Source organism: Oncorhynchus masou, chromosome 1, assembly GCF_036934945.1.
Source record: "Oncorhynchus masou masou isolate Uvic2021 chromosome 1, UVic_Omas_1.1, whole genome shotgun sequence".
Taxonomy (NCBI): Eukaryota; Metazoa; Chordata; class Actinopteri; order Salmoniformes; family Salmonidae; genus Oncorhynchus; species Oncorhynchus masou.
In genome coordinates, this window is record NC_088212.1 from 31,301,455 (window position 1) to 31,315,438 (window position 13,984).

General features: G+C 43.6%; 1 protein-coding gene across 7 annotated transcripts in view; it reads right to left on the reverse strand.

Annotated features, from left to right (window-relative positions):
* Positions 1–477: 477 nt before the first annotated feature.
* Positions 478–13,984, reverse strand: part of LOC135541880 (CAP-Gly domain-containing linker protein 1-like) — a 52,507-nt gene continuing 39,000 nt past the window's right edge. For all 7 annotated transcript variants that reach the window (XM_064968350.1, XM_064968378.1, XM_064968360.1 and 4 more), the window contains 5 exons: positions 11,656–11,773; positions 10,011–10,161; positions 8,481–8,533; positions 1,700–1,827; positions 478–1,476 (listed from right to left, as the gene is read on the reverse strand). In XM_064968350.1, coding sequence (XP_064824422.1) covers positions 1,245–1,476; positions 1,700–1,827; positions 8,481–8,533; positions 10,011–10,161; positions 11,656–11,773 — 682 coding nt within the window. In that variant the 3' untranslated portion in view covers positions 478–1,244. The remainder of the gene's footprint in view (positions 1,477–1,699; positions 1,828–8,480; positions 8,534–10,010; positions 10,162–11,655; positions 11,774–13,984) is intronic.

Genomic DNA, 13,984 nt, shown 5'->3' on the forward strand with positions numbered 1-13,984 from the left:
GCACAGAGGGTTAAAGCGCCATTTAAGAGTACAGAGGTATTGATGGTACATTTTAAAAACAGGTCAAATGATTTAGAGGTAATGATGTGAAACAAAACAGGTCTATTTTGTTCTAAGGAGGGGATGTTGAGAGCTGTGGTGTAAAATTATTACACACTGCAGAGGCAAAAAAAACATATTACTTAATAAATTGTTTTTAAAGGGAACAGTGATTAAAACTGCACCATAGCTGTAATCTGTGTAATGTATATTTAAACGTGATGTCATAACACTAGCTGAAACCATGAAGTGCTTACAGTACAAGTGGTCATTTCCAAGGCATACAATCAAAGAAACTGTATTTCTTAGTATAGAGTACTCAGGAAGTAATTGTGTACAGAAAATATTTGGTGAGAGAACTTTAAAAAAAATACTGTATAAAATTTGTTTGAAGGGTAATTTCACGAGCTCCTGCAACTGTTATGAAACAAACTTAAACATTATCCATAAATGTAATTTATTTTTGTACAGATATTCAACATTCAAAAAGTTAGGTACAGAAATTCATGAGCATCATACCATCTGTTTACAATATTTTATCCTTAAATTATAATTTAATTATGCATTGTTCTTGTAAAGGCCATTTAAAAAGGAACCAAGGATTTTAAACAGAGGAGAGGAATAAAGTGTGTGCAGTGCTTTAGGCTTGTTTAGCGGCTTCAACCTTGACCACCATCCCACACGGCCGAGGTAGTCTTTTTTAAACTAAAAGTCAAACACCGTTGTTTCACTGCTCCAACCCTGCCAGGCAACAGGTGCCAGCCAAGCCCCTCTCCATGCCTTTCCACCACACAATTATCACAGACAGATTGACAAGGCAACTTTTTTTTTTTAAGTACAAAGTATGTCCAAGTGTAAAAAAATAAACTATAGCCTCATCTTTTGCACACACTGAAGAAGGTCGCAACACAAACAGTGGATTTTTTAAACAATTCCCAATGAAAACCTTATATCACAATACGTCAGCATTTCTGCCCCTTTTGCTAGTCAATGACGTGTGGGTGCGGATAATTAAGTTGATCGTTTTGAGACAATATCCTCCCAATTATAGCACTTAGGGGCTTGTGCAATAAATACTTTCTGCACAAACAAACACATGCACACACCCATACAGTAGAGAACTCCATGTGCACTTGTACACCTCAGAATTTGGTTTATGTGCAAAAGTTGAGATTGTGCCAAAGATGGTTCTCGAAGGCTTTAGATTAGAAGGTCTGGTCGTCGTTACAGGAGTCAGTCCAGTGGCCAAAGGCCTCACAGATGTCACAATAAGCCCTCTCCTCATCCTTACTGCCGTGGTAGGCGGTGTGGGGTGGGGAGTCCGGCATCTGCATCTGAGTGGGACAGTCCTCTGTATCATGGAGGTCGAAGCAGTCACAGATGTCACAGAAGAGCCTTGGTGGGACCTTCTTTTTGGAGGGACCTTCATTAAAACCGCTGAGAAAAGGGTGGGAAACATACAGGGTCAGGGCGTGAGTATGTACAGAAGACTAGACAAATGGGCAAACTAGGACTATGATGAATTGTTAAAATAGAAATACTGATTTATGCTCTGAGCTAACTTAATGAAATTAACAACAAATGAAAAAGTATGAGGTTAGTGTGGGCTTGAACTTGTCTGACTCAGGGTCAGTGTTTAAAAGCATGGGAGAAGGCTGACCCGTCGTAGTTATCAAGCTCGCTTGCATTATTCCCATTAAGGGAAGCCTCCGCCATCTTCTCCAGCTTGCCCTTAAGGTCTTCATTCTTCTTCTGCAGGTCCACGATAACCGAGTTCAGGAACTCAATCTGCCGCAGACAAAAAGGGAAATCACGGACAGTAACAGAGTTCTTTATGCTCATACGGCACAGACTTCAGTTAAACGTAAATGTAGCCAACTTAGAACTTTGGAAAATGGAACACAAACAACAGGTCATCCAACAGCATCCACATCTCATTGAGTGCTAAAATCACACAAGCTGTTAATATATTCACCCCTTTCCCCAACCCACCCTGCTACAAGAATAACAGTGCACCATCACCTTCACCAACGTGCTTGTCCAGTTTCTAAGTTATGAAAACAAACCCCATATCCTGGCATGAGCAAGAGTAAAGAGGGCAACACTGAACAGTAAAACTCTGAATCGTCCACCAATGAGAAATTGTGGCATCAAGGCATGCCAATTTGCTGGAAATCATAACTCTGGTACATTTCCTTTATGAATAGGATATGGTGTTCATTTATTTTTTAAAGCTAATTGTAAATACATCCTTATGGTAAATTATGTCAGAGAGAAGGCCTAATTCCTCCTTGGGAGACGACCAGACATGTAAACCAACAGGAACTTTTAGGAATTATTTTCCAGAACACACAACAGCACAGATGGAACAAGAACCGTGGGGAAATCTACAGACAAATAGACATGCATGAGTGGAGCTGATGAATAACAGTAACAAACCGCTGCCTGATTTTCGGGTAGCATGGCCAACATCAGTGACAGAGGAGGAGGTAAATGAGAAAGAGGGAGGAGACAAAACAGATCAAAATTAGGACCCACCTAAAGCCAGACAAAACAGACTCAAGTCATCACTGACAGAGAAAATAGTAGGCAAGCAGTTCAGCTAGACATCACAGTAAGTAAAGGGATGCCGATCCATGTATAAAAGCCTGTTAGATTATAAAAAACATTTATTGATCTGCCAGTATATTCATTTAGAGACTCCAGTCAACGGTTTGATGTTAACTTTCATGTGTCCTATCAATTATCATTTGATTATTCACCATGGCAACCAATTGTTAGTCTAAAAACTGAACTTATTTCTCAGTCCAGTTGGCTTTTGTGGAGATCAGACCCTTTTTTATTTGCAGGGATATTTGTGCATTTTTGACCAAATACCACATGTATACTCTGTTTCATCATTAAACTCCTAGACTGGCTTCTGTGTCTGTAAACCCTCTTTGACCAGAGAGCAGTCCGGTATTTGTTTACTCCCAGTGGCCTATCAAAACAGAGAGTACAAGACTCTGGATGATGGACATCGAGACTGAGGACACCCAGATCTCCCAAGGGACCCAGCCCCGAGGAGATGAACGTCCACGACGGCAGATACAGCAGCCTAAACAGTCAACCACCCACACACTCAAACAACCACTCCAAGTAGGCATGCCCACCGAGGTGAGGGTATCCTAACTGGTGAGCCCTCCCCCACAGGACAGCTTCATGCAAGCCACACCCCCAAAGAAGAAGACCTCAAGGAGGATTCTGATGAAGAGGATCATCACCAACCTCAACAAAGCGAACTGTTGAGCCCAGGCCAGCCACAACAAGGTACGGCATTACAATACCAGCCCCTCCAAGGAAGGGGGTCGCCAGCCCCCAGTCAACAAAGCAGTAATGGCGACAACAGTGATCACTCATATATTCAAGTTCATCTTAAGAAGACAGCACTTGAAGAACTGGGACACCAGTTAGCTTAAACGAGAGGCAGCCCGATTTAATCCCGAAAAAGAGATGGCGAGACTCAAACTCACCATGGAGAGAAGATACCAGGAGATGCAGCTGAAGAGAAAGACAATGGAGGGAGCAGCAACTCCTTCGCCAGGCCCAGAACAAGCTGAAGGCGGCGACGCGGCTTCTTCAGCTCCTAAAAAAAAATTATGTGAAGGGCACTCCGGATGGCCCCAGACCATCCACCCGCTCATACCAGAGCAACCTCCAGCATAATCCCATGTCATGACACCAACCAAGGACTTACCTCAGGTCCAGGTGTCCACAACCATGGTCTAGTCAACCAGAGCGATGCCTCCTCCTTGCTGCTAGGCCCAGACCGTTGGATTGATCCACCTCTATTGTCTAATCAGCCAGCCCAGCTCTCGGCATCAACTGCTGAGCATGCCAGCACCATGTCTGCTCTTATCCTCCAAACGGTCTTGGGACAGCGCCACCACACAGGCCCAATCCATGCCAGCAGCCAACACCTGCGGTGCCTTAGGCACCTGTGACTCCAGGCCCAAACCTAATGGACCTAGTTGCAGCCTCCTCCTTTGGGATCCCAAAGCCAAAGCTCCCACACTTGAGCAGCGGTCGTGAGAGTGACTTCGCCCTACTGAGGAAGGCCGTGGACAGCCTGCTTGGCCCCCATCCTCATCTGACAGAGCATTACATGTACCAAGTTCTGCTGGAGCACCTCAAGCTTCCAAGTGCTTACAAACTGTCCCACTCATGTATGAATGATTCAAATCTTTACTCCACTGCCCTGAGTGCACATCAGGACAAGTATGGACAGCCAAGGCAGTTGTGCAGAGCGAACTTGGAGCCATCCTGAATGCGCCACCTATCAAGATGGGAGATGCTACAGCATTTGATGAATTCGCTCTCTCATGAGTATGCTCCAGACACTCAGACTAGAGAGCCAACGGATTCGAGCTGATGTGCGGCTCATATGTGGGTCGCCGATTCACCAAGCTGCCAAGAGCCTACATAGACGGTTTTATGGAGTATTGCATTACCAAAGGCATTCTATAAACCAGTGGAGACTGCTGAGGGGTGGGCAACTCATAATAATGGCCGGAATGGAGCAAATGGAATGGGATGTTGTTGATACCTTTCCACTAATTCCGCTCCAGTCATTACCATGTGCCCATCCTCCCCAATTAAGGTGCCACCAATCTCCTGTGATACAAACAGGGGTCGATAGAACTTACAGCCTACCTGACCTGACTGTCTGTTTACAAGTCAAGTCTCGGGACAAGCGGATTGCCAGTCAAGCCGTTGAGTTGTACCAGAAAGAGGACAAGGGCGCTATAGAACAGAGCCCGTCTTCCCACAACAAGAACGAGAACCCACTCTACAACACAGACCAGACGACTGAACTTTCAATTTTCAACAAAGTCCAAGAAGTCCTCAGCTCCACAGGAAGGAAAGGCATCTTAAGGGCAAAGAAGCCTAAACCGTACTGCACTTTTTGAAAGAACCAAGAACACTACCTGAGTTATTGTGAGGAGTTTAAGCTCCTCTCCAAATACCAAATAGCTCAGTGGGTTAAGGATAAAGACCAGTGCTGGCAGTGTGGGAGAGGACACCAGCCAGATTCCTGCACCCTAAAGAAGCCGTGCAACGTCTGCATAGAGCAACACCTGACTGTCCATCATGACCTCGCTGAAGAAGACGATAAGAGCTTCCTGATGGTCAGCACACCTCCGACCACAGTCGACCTGGACCGCCCAAATCACTCTGGCAGTGTGATGCTAACGGTGGTGAAAGTCCGGCTCTACAATGATAACAGATCGCTCGAAACCTATGCAGTCATAGATTATGTCTCAGAGTGTACCATTCCCGCTGCTGTTCAGTAAATGGCGTTGCCGAAGAAAGCAAAGTCCCTGATGCTTAGGACTGTACGTCAAGAGGTGGTGCAGTTAAAAGGCAACTCGGTCACTTTGAAGCTCTCACCAGTGTGCAACCCATCCAAGCAGTTCAGTATCACCAAACCCTTCACTGCTGATGACCTAGGCTTCGCAGAGTACTGCTACCCAGTGGAGGCTTTGCAGTAAGCATTACCAACACCTCTGAGGTCTTCCCTTCAAGACCTTCACCAAGGCCAGTCCCCTGGTCCTGATCGGTTCAGATCACCCTCACTTGCAAACACTGATGGAAATGGTGCGCATGAGCCATCAATGTGGACCTGTTGCAGTCAATACAAGACTTGTTTGGGCACTCCAAGGGCCATCCAACTTCCCGTCCAATTCCAGCAAGAAACAACAGTGCCTGTTCACTTACACTATCGTTCAGATGGCCTTTTCCTCCATGTGGAGAAGCTGTTGCAGATTGATACTCTGCCTTACCACAATGTAAAGATAGCCTTGACCCGGTCCAAGCAAAATCATGAGGCTTTACGCACCCTTGAGACTGACACCGTATGTGTGACTGTTGCACACTATACCACTCCGGTACTCCGAGTTAAGGACTCTCCACACTTGAAAGCACTCAAGGAGGCAGTCTTGGCTCATCTGAGGAGCACAGAACAGAATTTAGCCAAGAACCCAGAGCAGGCGAAGAGCTACTGCCAAGAAGTTCAGAAGCTAAAAACTGCAGGCTATGTGATCAAGCTCTTGAAGCGACCACATTAGGACTCCGCTGGCACTGCCCTACACACACATTGGGGTACAAGTAACGCTCACCATGAGGATCATCTACCATACTCTTGCCAGCCAGTATGGCCCATGGGATATATCATCCACTTCAAGACGAGAGCAAAGATCCTGGAACAGGAGCTCTGGACGAAGGAGAGGGTATGGGACAACCCCTCTTACCAGCACACCTACTAGACCAGTGGAAGGAGTGGGAGCGCAAACTTCTAACCCTGTCAGAGGTTGTCATCCCAAAGGTGTTATTTCCCTCCATACATAGACAGCGCCACAGTGACCACCGACATCCACATCTTCTGCGATGCTTCAGAGAAAGCTACGGCTCTGTGGATGAGCAACGACAAGTACAGGTCTCATTCTGCGCGGCAAGATCTCGAGTGGCACCCAAGCGCCAAGTCTCAATACCCCGCCTGGAGCTCAGTGCTGCCAACTGGAGCCCAACACTAGCTCATCTTCTGCAAAACTGAGGTTACTTTGGAGGTCCGCGGGACCACCCTGTGGTCAGATTCAACAACCTTCCTGAACTGGCTTCAATTGGAATCATGTCATAAAGTGTTTGTCGGCACCAGAATTGCTGAGATTCAAGATCTCACTGATAGCGGTGTCGACATATCTCCACTCCCTAACAACCCAGCAGACGACATTACGAGGGGGGAAACTCTGGCTGAGCTGACCCGTCTCACCACTCAATGCACCGGCCTCAATGTTCTGACCAAAACGGATGCAGATAACTTCCTGATGGCGCTCCGCAGCTTCATTTCCCAATGAGAATAACCCTTTGAGATCTTGTCGGACAATGGGACCAATTTCTGGGAGGCGGACAAAGAGCTGCAAGAGGCCTTCATGGCCCTCGGGCCTGCACTCCAGAAACAGCTGGCTGAACAGAAGGTCACCTTTTGGTTCAACCCCCCGAATGCACTGCATTTCAGAGGCGCCTGGGAGAGGGAAACAACGTATGTCAAGTATGCTCTTCATGTAGCAGTTGAGACAAGTCACAACATGAAGATGTCCTCCTGATGTTCCTTACAGAGGTGGAATGCATTCTGAGCTCCAAGACCCTTGGCTGTTTCAGCAGACGTAGAACCCTCGATCCAGTCAAACGTAATCTGAACGATGGAACGGCATGATGCTTTGCTCCCCACATGCCGTATATGCAGACAGAGACCTACTTGGATGACACTGTTGGAAGCATAGTTAGGTCCTGGTGGGCCACTTCTGGACCCAAATAATGCGGAACTATTTGCCAAGTCTTCAGCAGAGGCAGAAGTGACAGATTGACACCCCAGACTTGAAGGTTGGACAAGTGGCCATGATAGTGGATCCTCATCTACCACAAGCTTTGTGGCCCATCGAACAGTTAGTGAATATGATACCAGGTGCAGATGGAAGGATCCGGTCAAGGTTCGAATCTACCGCATCCTGTAGCCCGATTGGTGGAGCTTCCTACTATGTTAGACGGCGCAGACCTGCTTTCATAGAAAGGAAGATGGGGCGGCTGTATAAAAGCCCATTAGATTTGAATTTAGAATACTCAAAATGTTATTAGATCTACAAAGACATTTATTGATCTGCCAGTATTTCAATTTAGAGACTCCGGTAAACTGAGGTTTCATTTCATGTGTCCTATCAATTATTATTGGATTATTCACCATGGCAACCAATTGTTAGTTTAAAAACTGAATTTATTTCTCAGTTTGGTTGGCTTTTGTGGCGATCAGACCATTTTCATTTGCAGGGATATTTAATGTGTTTTTGAGTAAATACCACATGTATACTCTGCTTCATTATTAAACTCCTAGACTGGGCTTCTTTGACTAGAGTGCAGTCCGGTATCCATTTACTCCCAGTGACCTATACACACACATTAGAGCGTACCAGAATCCATTTTAATCTACACGTTAAGAAATTTTAGTGCACATAATCATTTTGTGTTAAACTGTTTAGAGGTTTGTGAGGCCCAAAAATAAGGTTTCATTTCACATAACAAATCAATCGTCAGAGGTTCTACAGCAAATTTAAATTAAGCCTATATTGCCAGCCATGGACTTGGCAGACATGGACATCAGTTTCAGCAGAGTTTGAGCAAAATGTGATTGCTTTAAATGTAATTACCATAACACTGCCAATATGAAAGTTGACATGATCATAGTACGCAAAACATCCAGTGCATGACATATGGCAATAGTATGGAAACTAAGTGAATGCACAAAGCATCCAAAAATATACATATTGGTAAAAAAGCAGCTGAATGGCATACCCAAGTTGTGTTTTATATACCAATTTTTGCTAAATTGGGCCATAATAAGTCATGCATACCTGGCTCTCTGAAGTCTCCTTGTCCTCCTTTAATTGGTTCAGAGTTGCATCACCTGAAGGGAAAACATGTATAAGCATTCAGTGACAGTGAAGCTTAATCTGTAGAGTTAAGCACTCTCTGATAGAGTTGAGTGTGTCAAATCGGAGGGTCTGCTGTCCGGACCTCTGGCAGTCTCTATGGGGGTGCCACAGGGTTCAATTCTTGGACCGACTTTCTTCTCTGTATACATCAATGAGGTCGCTCTTGCTGCTGGTGAGTCTCTGATCCACCTCTACGCAGACGACACCATTCTGTATACTTCTGGCCCTTCTTTGGACACTGTGTTAACAACCCTCCAGGCAAGCTTCAATGCCATACAACTCTCCTTCCGTGGCCTCCAATTGCTCTTAAATACAAGTAAAACTAAATGCAGGCTCTTCAACCGATCGCTACCCGCTCCTACCCGCCTGTCCAACATCACTACTCTGGACGGCTCTGATTTAGAATACGTGGACAACTACAAATACTTAGGTGTCTGGTTAGACTGTAAACTCTCCTTCCAGACCCATATCAAATATCTCCAATCCAAAGTTAAATCTAGAATTGGCTTCCTATTTCGCAACAAAGCATCCTTCACTCATGCTGCCAAACATACCCTTGTAAAACTGACCATCCTACCAATCCTCGACTTTGGCGATGTCATTTACAAAATAGCCTCCAATACCCTACTCAACAAATTGGATGCAGTCTATCACAGTGCAATCCGTTTTGTCACCAAAGCCCCATATACTACCCACCATTGCGACCTGTACGCTCTCGTTGGCTGGCCCTCGCTTCATACTCGTCGCCAAACCCACTGGCTCCATGTCATCTACAAGACCCTGCTAGGTAAAGTCCCCCCTTATCTCAGCTCGCTGGTCACCATAGCATCTCCCACCTGTAGCACACGCTCCAGCAGGTATATCTCTCTAGTCACCCCCAAAACCAATTCTTTCTTTGGCCGCCTCTCCTTCCAGTTCTCTGCTGCCAATGACTGGAACGAACTACAAAAAGCACTGAAACTGGAAACACTTATCTCCCTCACTAGCTTTAAGCACCAACTGTCAGAGCAGCTCACAGATTACATAGCCCACCTATATTTTAGCCCAAACAACAACCTCTTTCCCTACTGTATTTTATTTATTTATTTTGCTCCTTTGCACCCCAATTATTTTTATTTCTACTTTGCACATTCTTCCATTGCAAATCTACCATTCCAGTGTTTTACTTGCTATATTGTATTTACTTTGCCACCATGGCCTTTTTTTGCCTTTACCTCCCTTATCTCACCTCATTTGCTCACATCGTATATAGACTTGTTTATACTGTATTATTGACTGTATGTTTGTTTTGCTCCATGTGTAACTCTGTGTCGTTGTATGTGTCAAACTGCTTTGCTTTATCTTGGCCAGGTCGCAATTGTAAATGAGAACTTGTTCTCAACTTGCCTACCTGGTTAAATAAAGGTGAAATAAATCAATAAAATAAAAGCTTTGACTGCCCAGTCATACCAGAGGTGCTGGTAAGAGTGTCCTGTCCTCCTGCAAGGCTCTTCTCCAGGCTCTGAACACGCTCCTGCAGCCGCGACTTGTCTTTCTCCAGAGACTGGACAGTAGACTTCAGTGTCTTCGCTGTGGCGCTCTCCCCTCGCAGCACTGAAAACTGCTCAGAGGGAAAAATACAATATTATGTCATACACACTACCTTTCAAAAGTTTGGGGTAACTTAGAAGTGTCCTTGTTTTTGAAAGAAAAGCACATTTTTTTGTCCATCAAAATAACCTCAAATTGATCAGAAATACAGTGTAGACATTGTTAATGTTGTAAATGACTACTGTAGCTGGAAATGGCAGATTTAATTTTTTTTGAATATCTACATATGCGTACAGCTGCCCATTATCAGCAACCATCACTCCTGTGTTCCAATGACATGTTAGCTAATCCAGGTGTATCATTTTAAAAGGCTAATTGATCATTAGAAAACCCTTTTGCAATTATGTTAGCACAGTTGAAAACTGTTGTCCTGATTAAAGCAGCAATAAAACTGGCCTCCTTTAGACCAGATGTGTATCTAGAGCATCAACATTTGTGGGTTCGATTACAGGCTCAAAATGGCCAGAAGCAAAGAACTTTCTTCTGAAACGCATCAGTCTATTCTTGTTCTGAGAAATGAAGGCTATTCCATGCACAGAGTTGCAAAGAAAATACAGTATCTCAGACTGGCCAATAAAAAGAAAAGATTAAGATGGGCAAAAGAACTCAGACACTGGACAGAGGAACTCTGCCTAGAAGGCCAGCATCCCGGAGTCACCTCTTCACTGTTGACGTTGAGACTGGTGTTTTGCGGGTACTATTTAATGAAGCTGCCAGTTGAGGACTTGTGAGGCGTCTGTTTCTCAAAGTAGACACTAATATACTTGTCCTCTTGAGCAGTTGTGCACTGGGGCCTCCCACTCCACTTTCTATTCTGGTTAGAGCCAGTTTGCGCCGTTCTGTGAAGGGAGTAGTACACAGCGTTGTACGAGATCTTCAGTTTCTTGGCAATTTCTCACATGGAATAGCCTTCATTTCTCAGAACAAGAATAGACTGACGAGTTTCAGAAGAAAGTACTTTGTTTCTGGCAATTTTGAGCCTGTAATCAAACCCACAAATGTTGTTGCTCCAGATACTCAACTAGTTTAAAAAAGGCCAGCTTTATTGTTTGTTTAAATCAGAACAACAGTTTTCAGCTGTGCTAACATAATTGCAAAAGGGTTTTCAAATGATCAATTAGCCTTATAAAATGATACACTTGGATTAGCTAACACAATGTGCCATTGGAACACAGGAGTGATGGTTGCTGATAATGTGCCTCTGTACACCTATATAGATATTCCATTTTTAAAAATCTGCTGTTTCCAGCTACAATAGTAATTTACAACATTAACAATGTCTTCACTGTATTTCTGATCAACTTGATGTTATTTTAAATGGACAAAAAAAAGTGATTTTGTTGAAATACAAGGACATTTCTTAGGGACCCTACACTTTTGAATGGTAGTGTACATTATACAATGAATATAGTATACAAATGCTGAAAGAAAATAGTGCCAAGAAGCCTGCCATGAGGTTAGGGAATTAAAATGTCTAGAAATAGGGAAGAGCGCCAATTCTTACCTCACTCTTTAGGGTCTCCAGCTCCTGATCCTTCTCGGAGATCAAGGCACTGCTTTTATGGATGGACTTCTGGAGGGAGGCTTTCTCCTCATCTAACTGTTTCTTCAAGGCGGTCTCTCTGTCAAGGAAAACACACAATTATTATGACTAGAGTTTAACCACTCCAACAAGGACTAGTGGAGCATTGACCATGCATAATCTGTGTTAAATCTAATGTATAATGGAATACCACCAGCAGCCAACATAATGTGACTTTTACCTGCAATGAACTGTGGCCGATAGTTTAAGTTTGGTAAAGATCCATTTTTATACACAGTATATACAGTGTGGTCTGAAATGGTTGACACCCTTGATAAACCTCTCACTATTAACAATAACAGGGGAGGTTGGCATGTCTTGGGGGTATGATCTTTGACACACAAACTCTCACTCATTATTATTCACTATTCATCCAGGATTATCCCTAATCATGGTAGCATCCACATTAAATAGACTTATTTAGAAACATTCTATTTTAATTTACAATAAAAGTGACTCCAAAATGACACCATACATTATTTACCATTCATTTTTATTGGGCACAAAATAATCTGAAACAACCAAAACTTTCTGCAAATGCACTCAGCAAGTTTGTAGAGTCACAAGCTTGATGTAGTCTTTGCATACTAGGAAGATGGGACCAAATACTAAAACTTTTGACTACTTTATTTACAGTTGAAGTCGGAAATTTGCATACACCTAAGCCAAATACATTTAAACTCAGTTTTTCACAATTCCTGACATTTAATCCTAGTAAAAGTGCCCCGTCTTAGGTCAGTTAGGATCATCACATATTTTAAGAATGTGAAATGTCAGAATAATAGTAGAGAGAATTATTAATTTCAGCTTTTATTTCATTCATCACATTCCCAGTGGGTCAGAAGTTTACACTCTTGCCCTTAAATTGTTTAACTTGGGTCAAAAATTTCAGGTAACCTTCCACAAGCTTCCCACAATAAGTTGGGTGAATTTTGGCCAATTCCTCCTGACAGAGCTGGTGTAACTGAGTCAGGTTTGTTGACCTCCTTGCTCTCACACACTTTTCAGTTCTGCCCACACATTTTCTATGGGATTGAAGTCAGTGCTTTGTGATGGCCACTCCAATACCTTGACTTTGTGGTCCTTTGTTGCCATTTTGTCACAACTTTGGAAGTATGCTTGAGGTCATTGTCCATTTGGAAGACCCATTTTCACCAAAACTTTAACTTCCTGACTGATGTCTTGAGATGTTGCTTCAATACATCCACACAATCATCAGACCAGAGGACATTTCTCCAAAAAGTACGATCTTTGTCCCCATGTGCAGTTGCAAACCAAAGCCTGGCTTTTTTATGGCGGTTTTGGAGCAGTGGCTTCTTCCTTGCTGAGCGGCCTTTCAGGTTATGTCGATATAGGACTCGTTTTACTGTGGATATAGATACTTTTGTATCCGTTTCCTCCAGCATCTTCACAAGTTCCTTTGCTGTTGTTCTGGGATTGATTTGCACTTTTCGCACCAAAGTACGCTCATCTCTAGGTCTCCTTCCTGAGCGGGATGATGGCTGCGTGGTTCCATGGTGTTTATACTAGCGTACTATTGTTTGTACAGGTGAACATGGTACCTTCAGGCATTTGGAAATTGCTCCCAAGGATGAACCAGACTTGTGGAGGTCTACAATTTATTTTCATGCCTGATTTCTTTTGATTTTCCCATGATGTCAAGCAAAGAGGCACTGAGTGAAGGTAGGCCTTGAAATACATCCACAGGTACACCTCCAATTGACTCAAATGATGTCAATTAGCCTATCAGAAGCTTCTAACGCCATGAAATCATTTTCTGGAATTTCCCAAGCTGTTTAAAGGCACAGTGTATGTAAACTTCTGACCCACTGGAATTGTGATACAGTGAATTGTAAGTGAAATAATCTGTCTGTAAACAATTGTTGGAAAAATTACTTGATGTCCTAGCCAACTTGCCAAAACTATAGTTTACTAACAAGAAATGTGTGGAGTGGTTGAAAAACAAGTTTTAATGACTCCAACCAAAGTGTATGTCAACTTCCGACTTCAATTGTACATAGAAGTGTGCTTGTGAATCTAATTCAGAAGCATGGAATGAAAAGATGAAGTCTGCTCAAAGGGAAACAAAGGCATAACATCAAGACAGAGAACAAAGAAAGAAAGGAGACAGTGGGCCTATAATAATCAGATAAATGTGGCTCTGTTCCGGCCATTATTATGATCCGTTCTACCCTCAGCAGCCTCCTGTGGATAAAGCAGGCATGGTATTGGACAGACGTGACGGATCTCT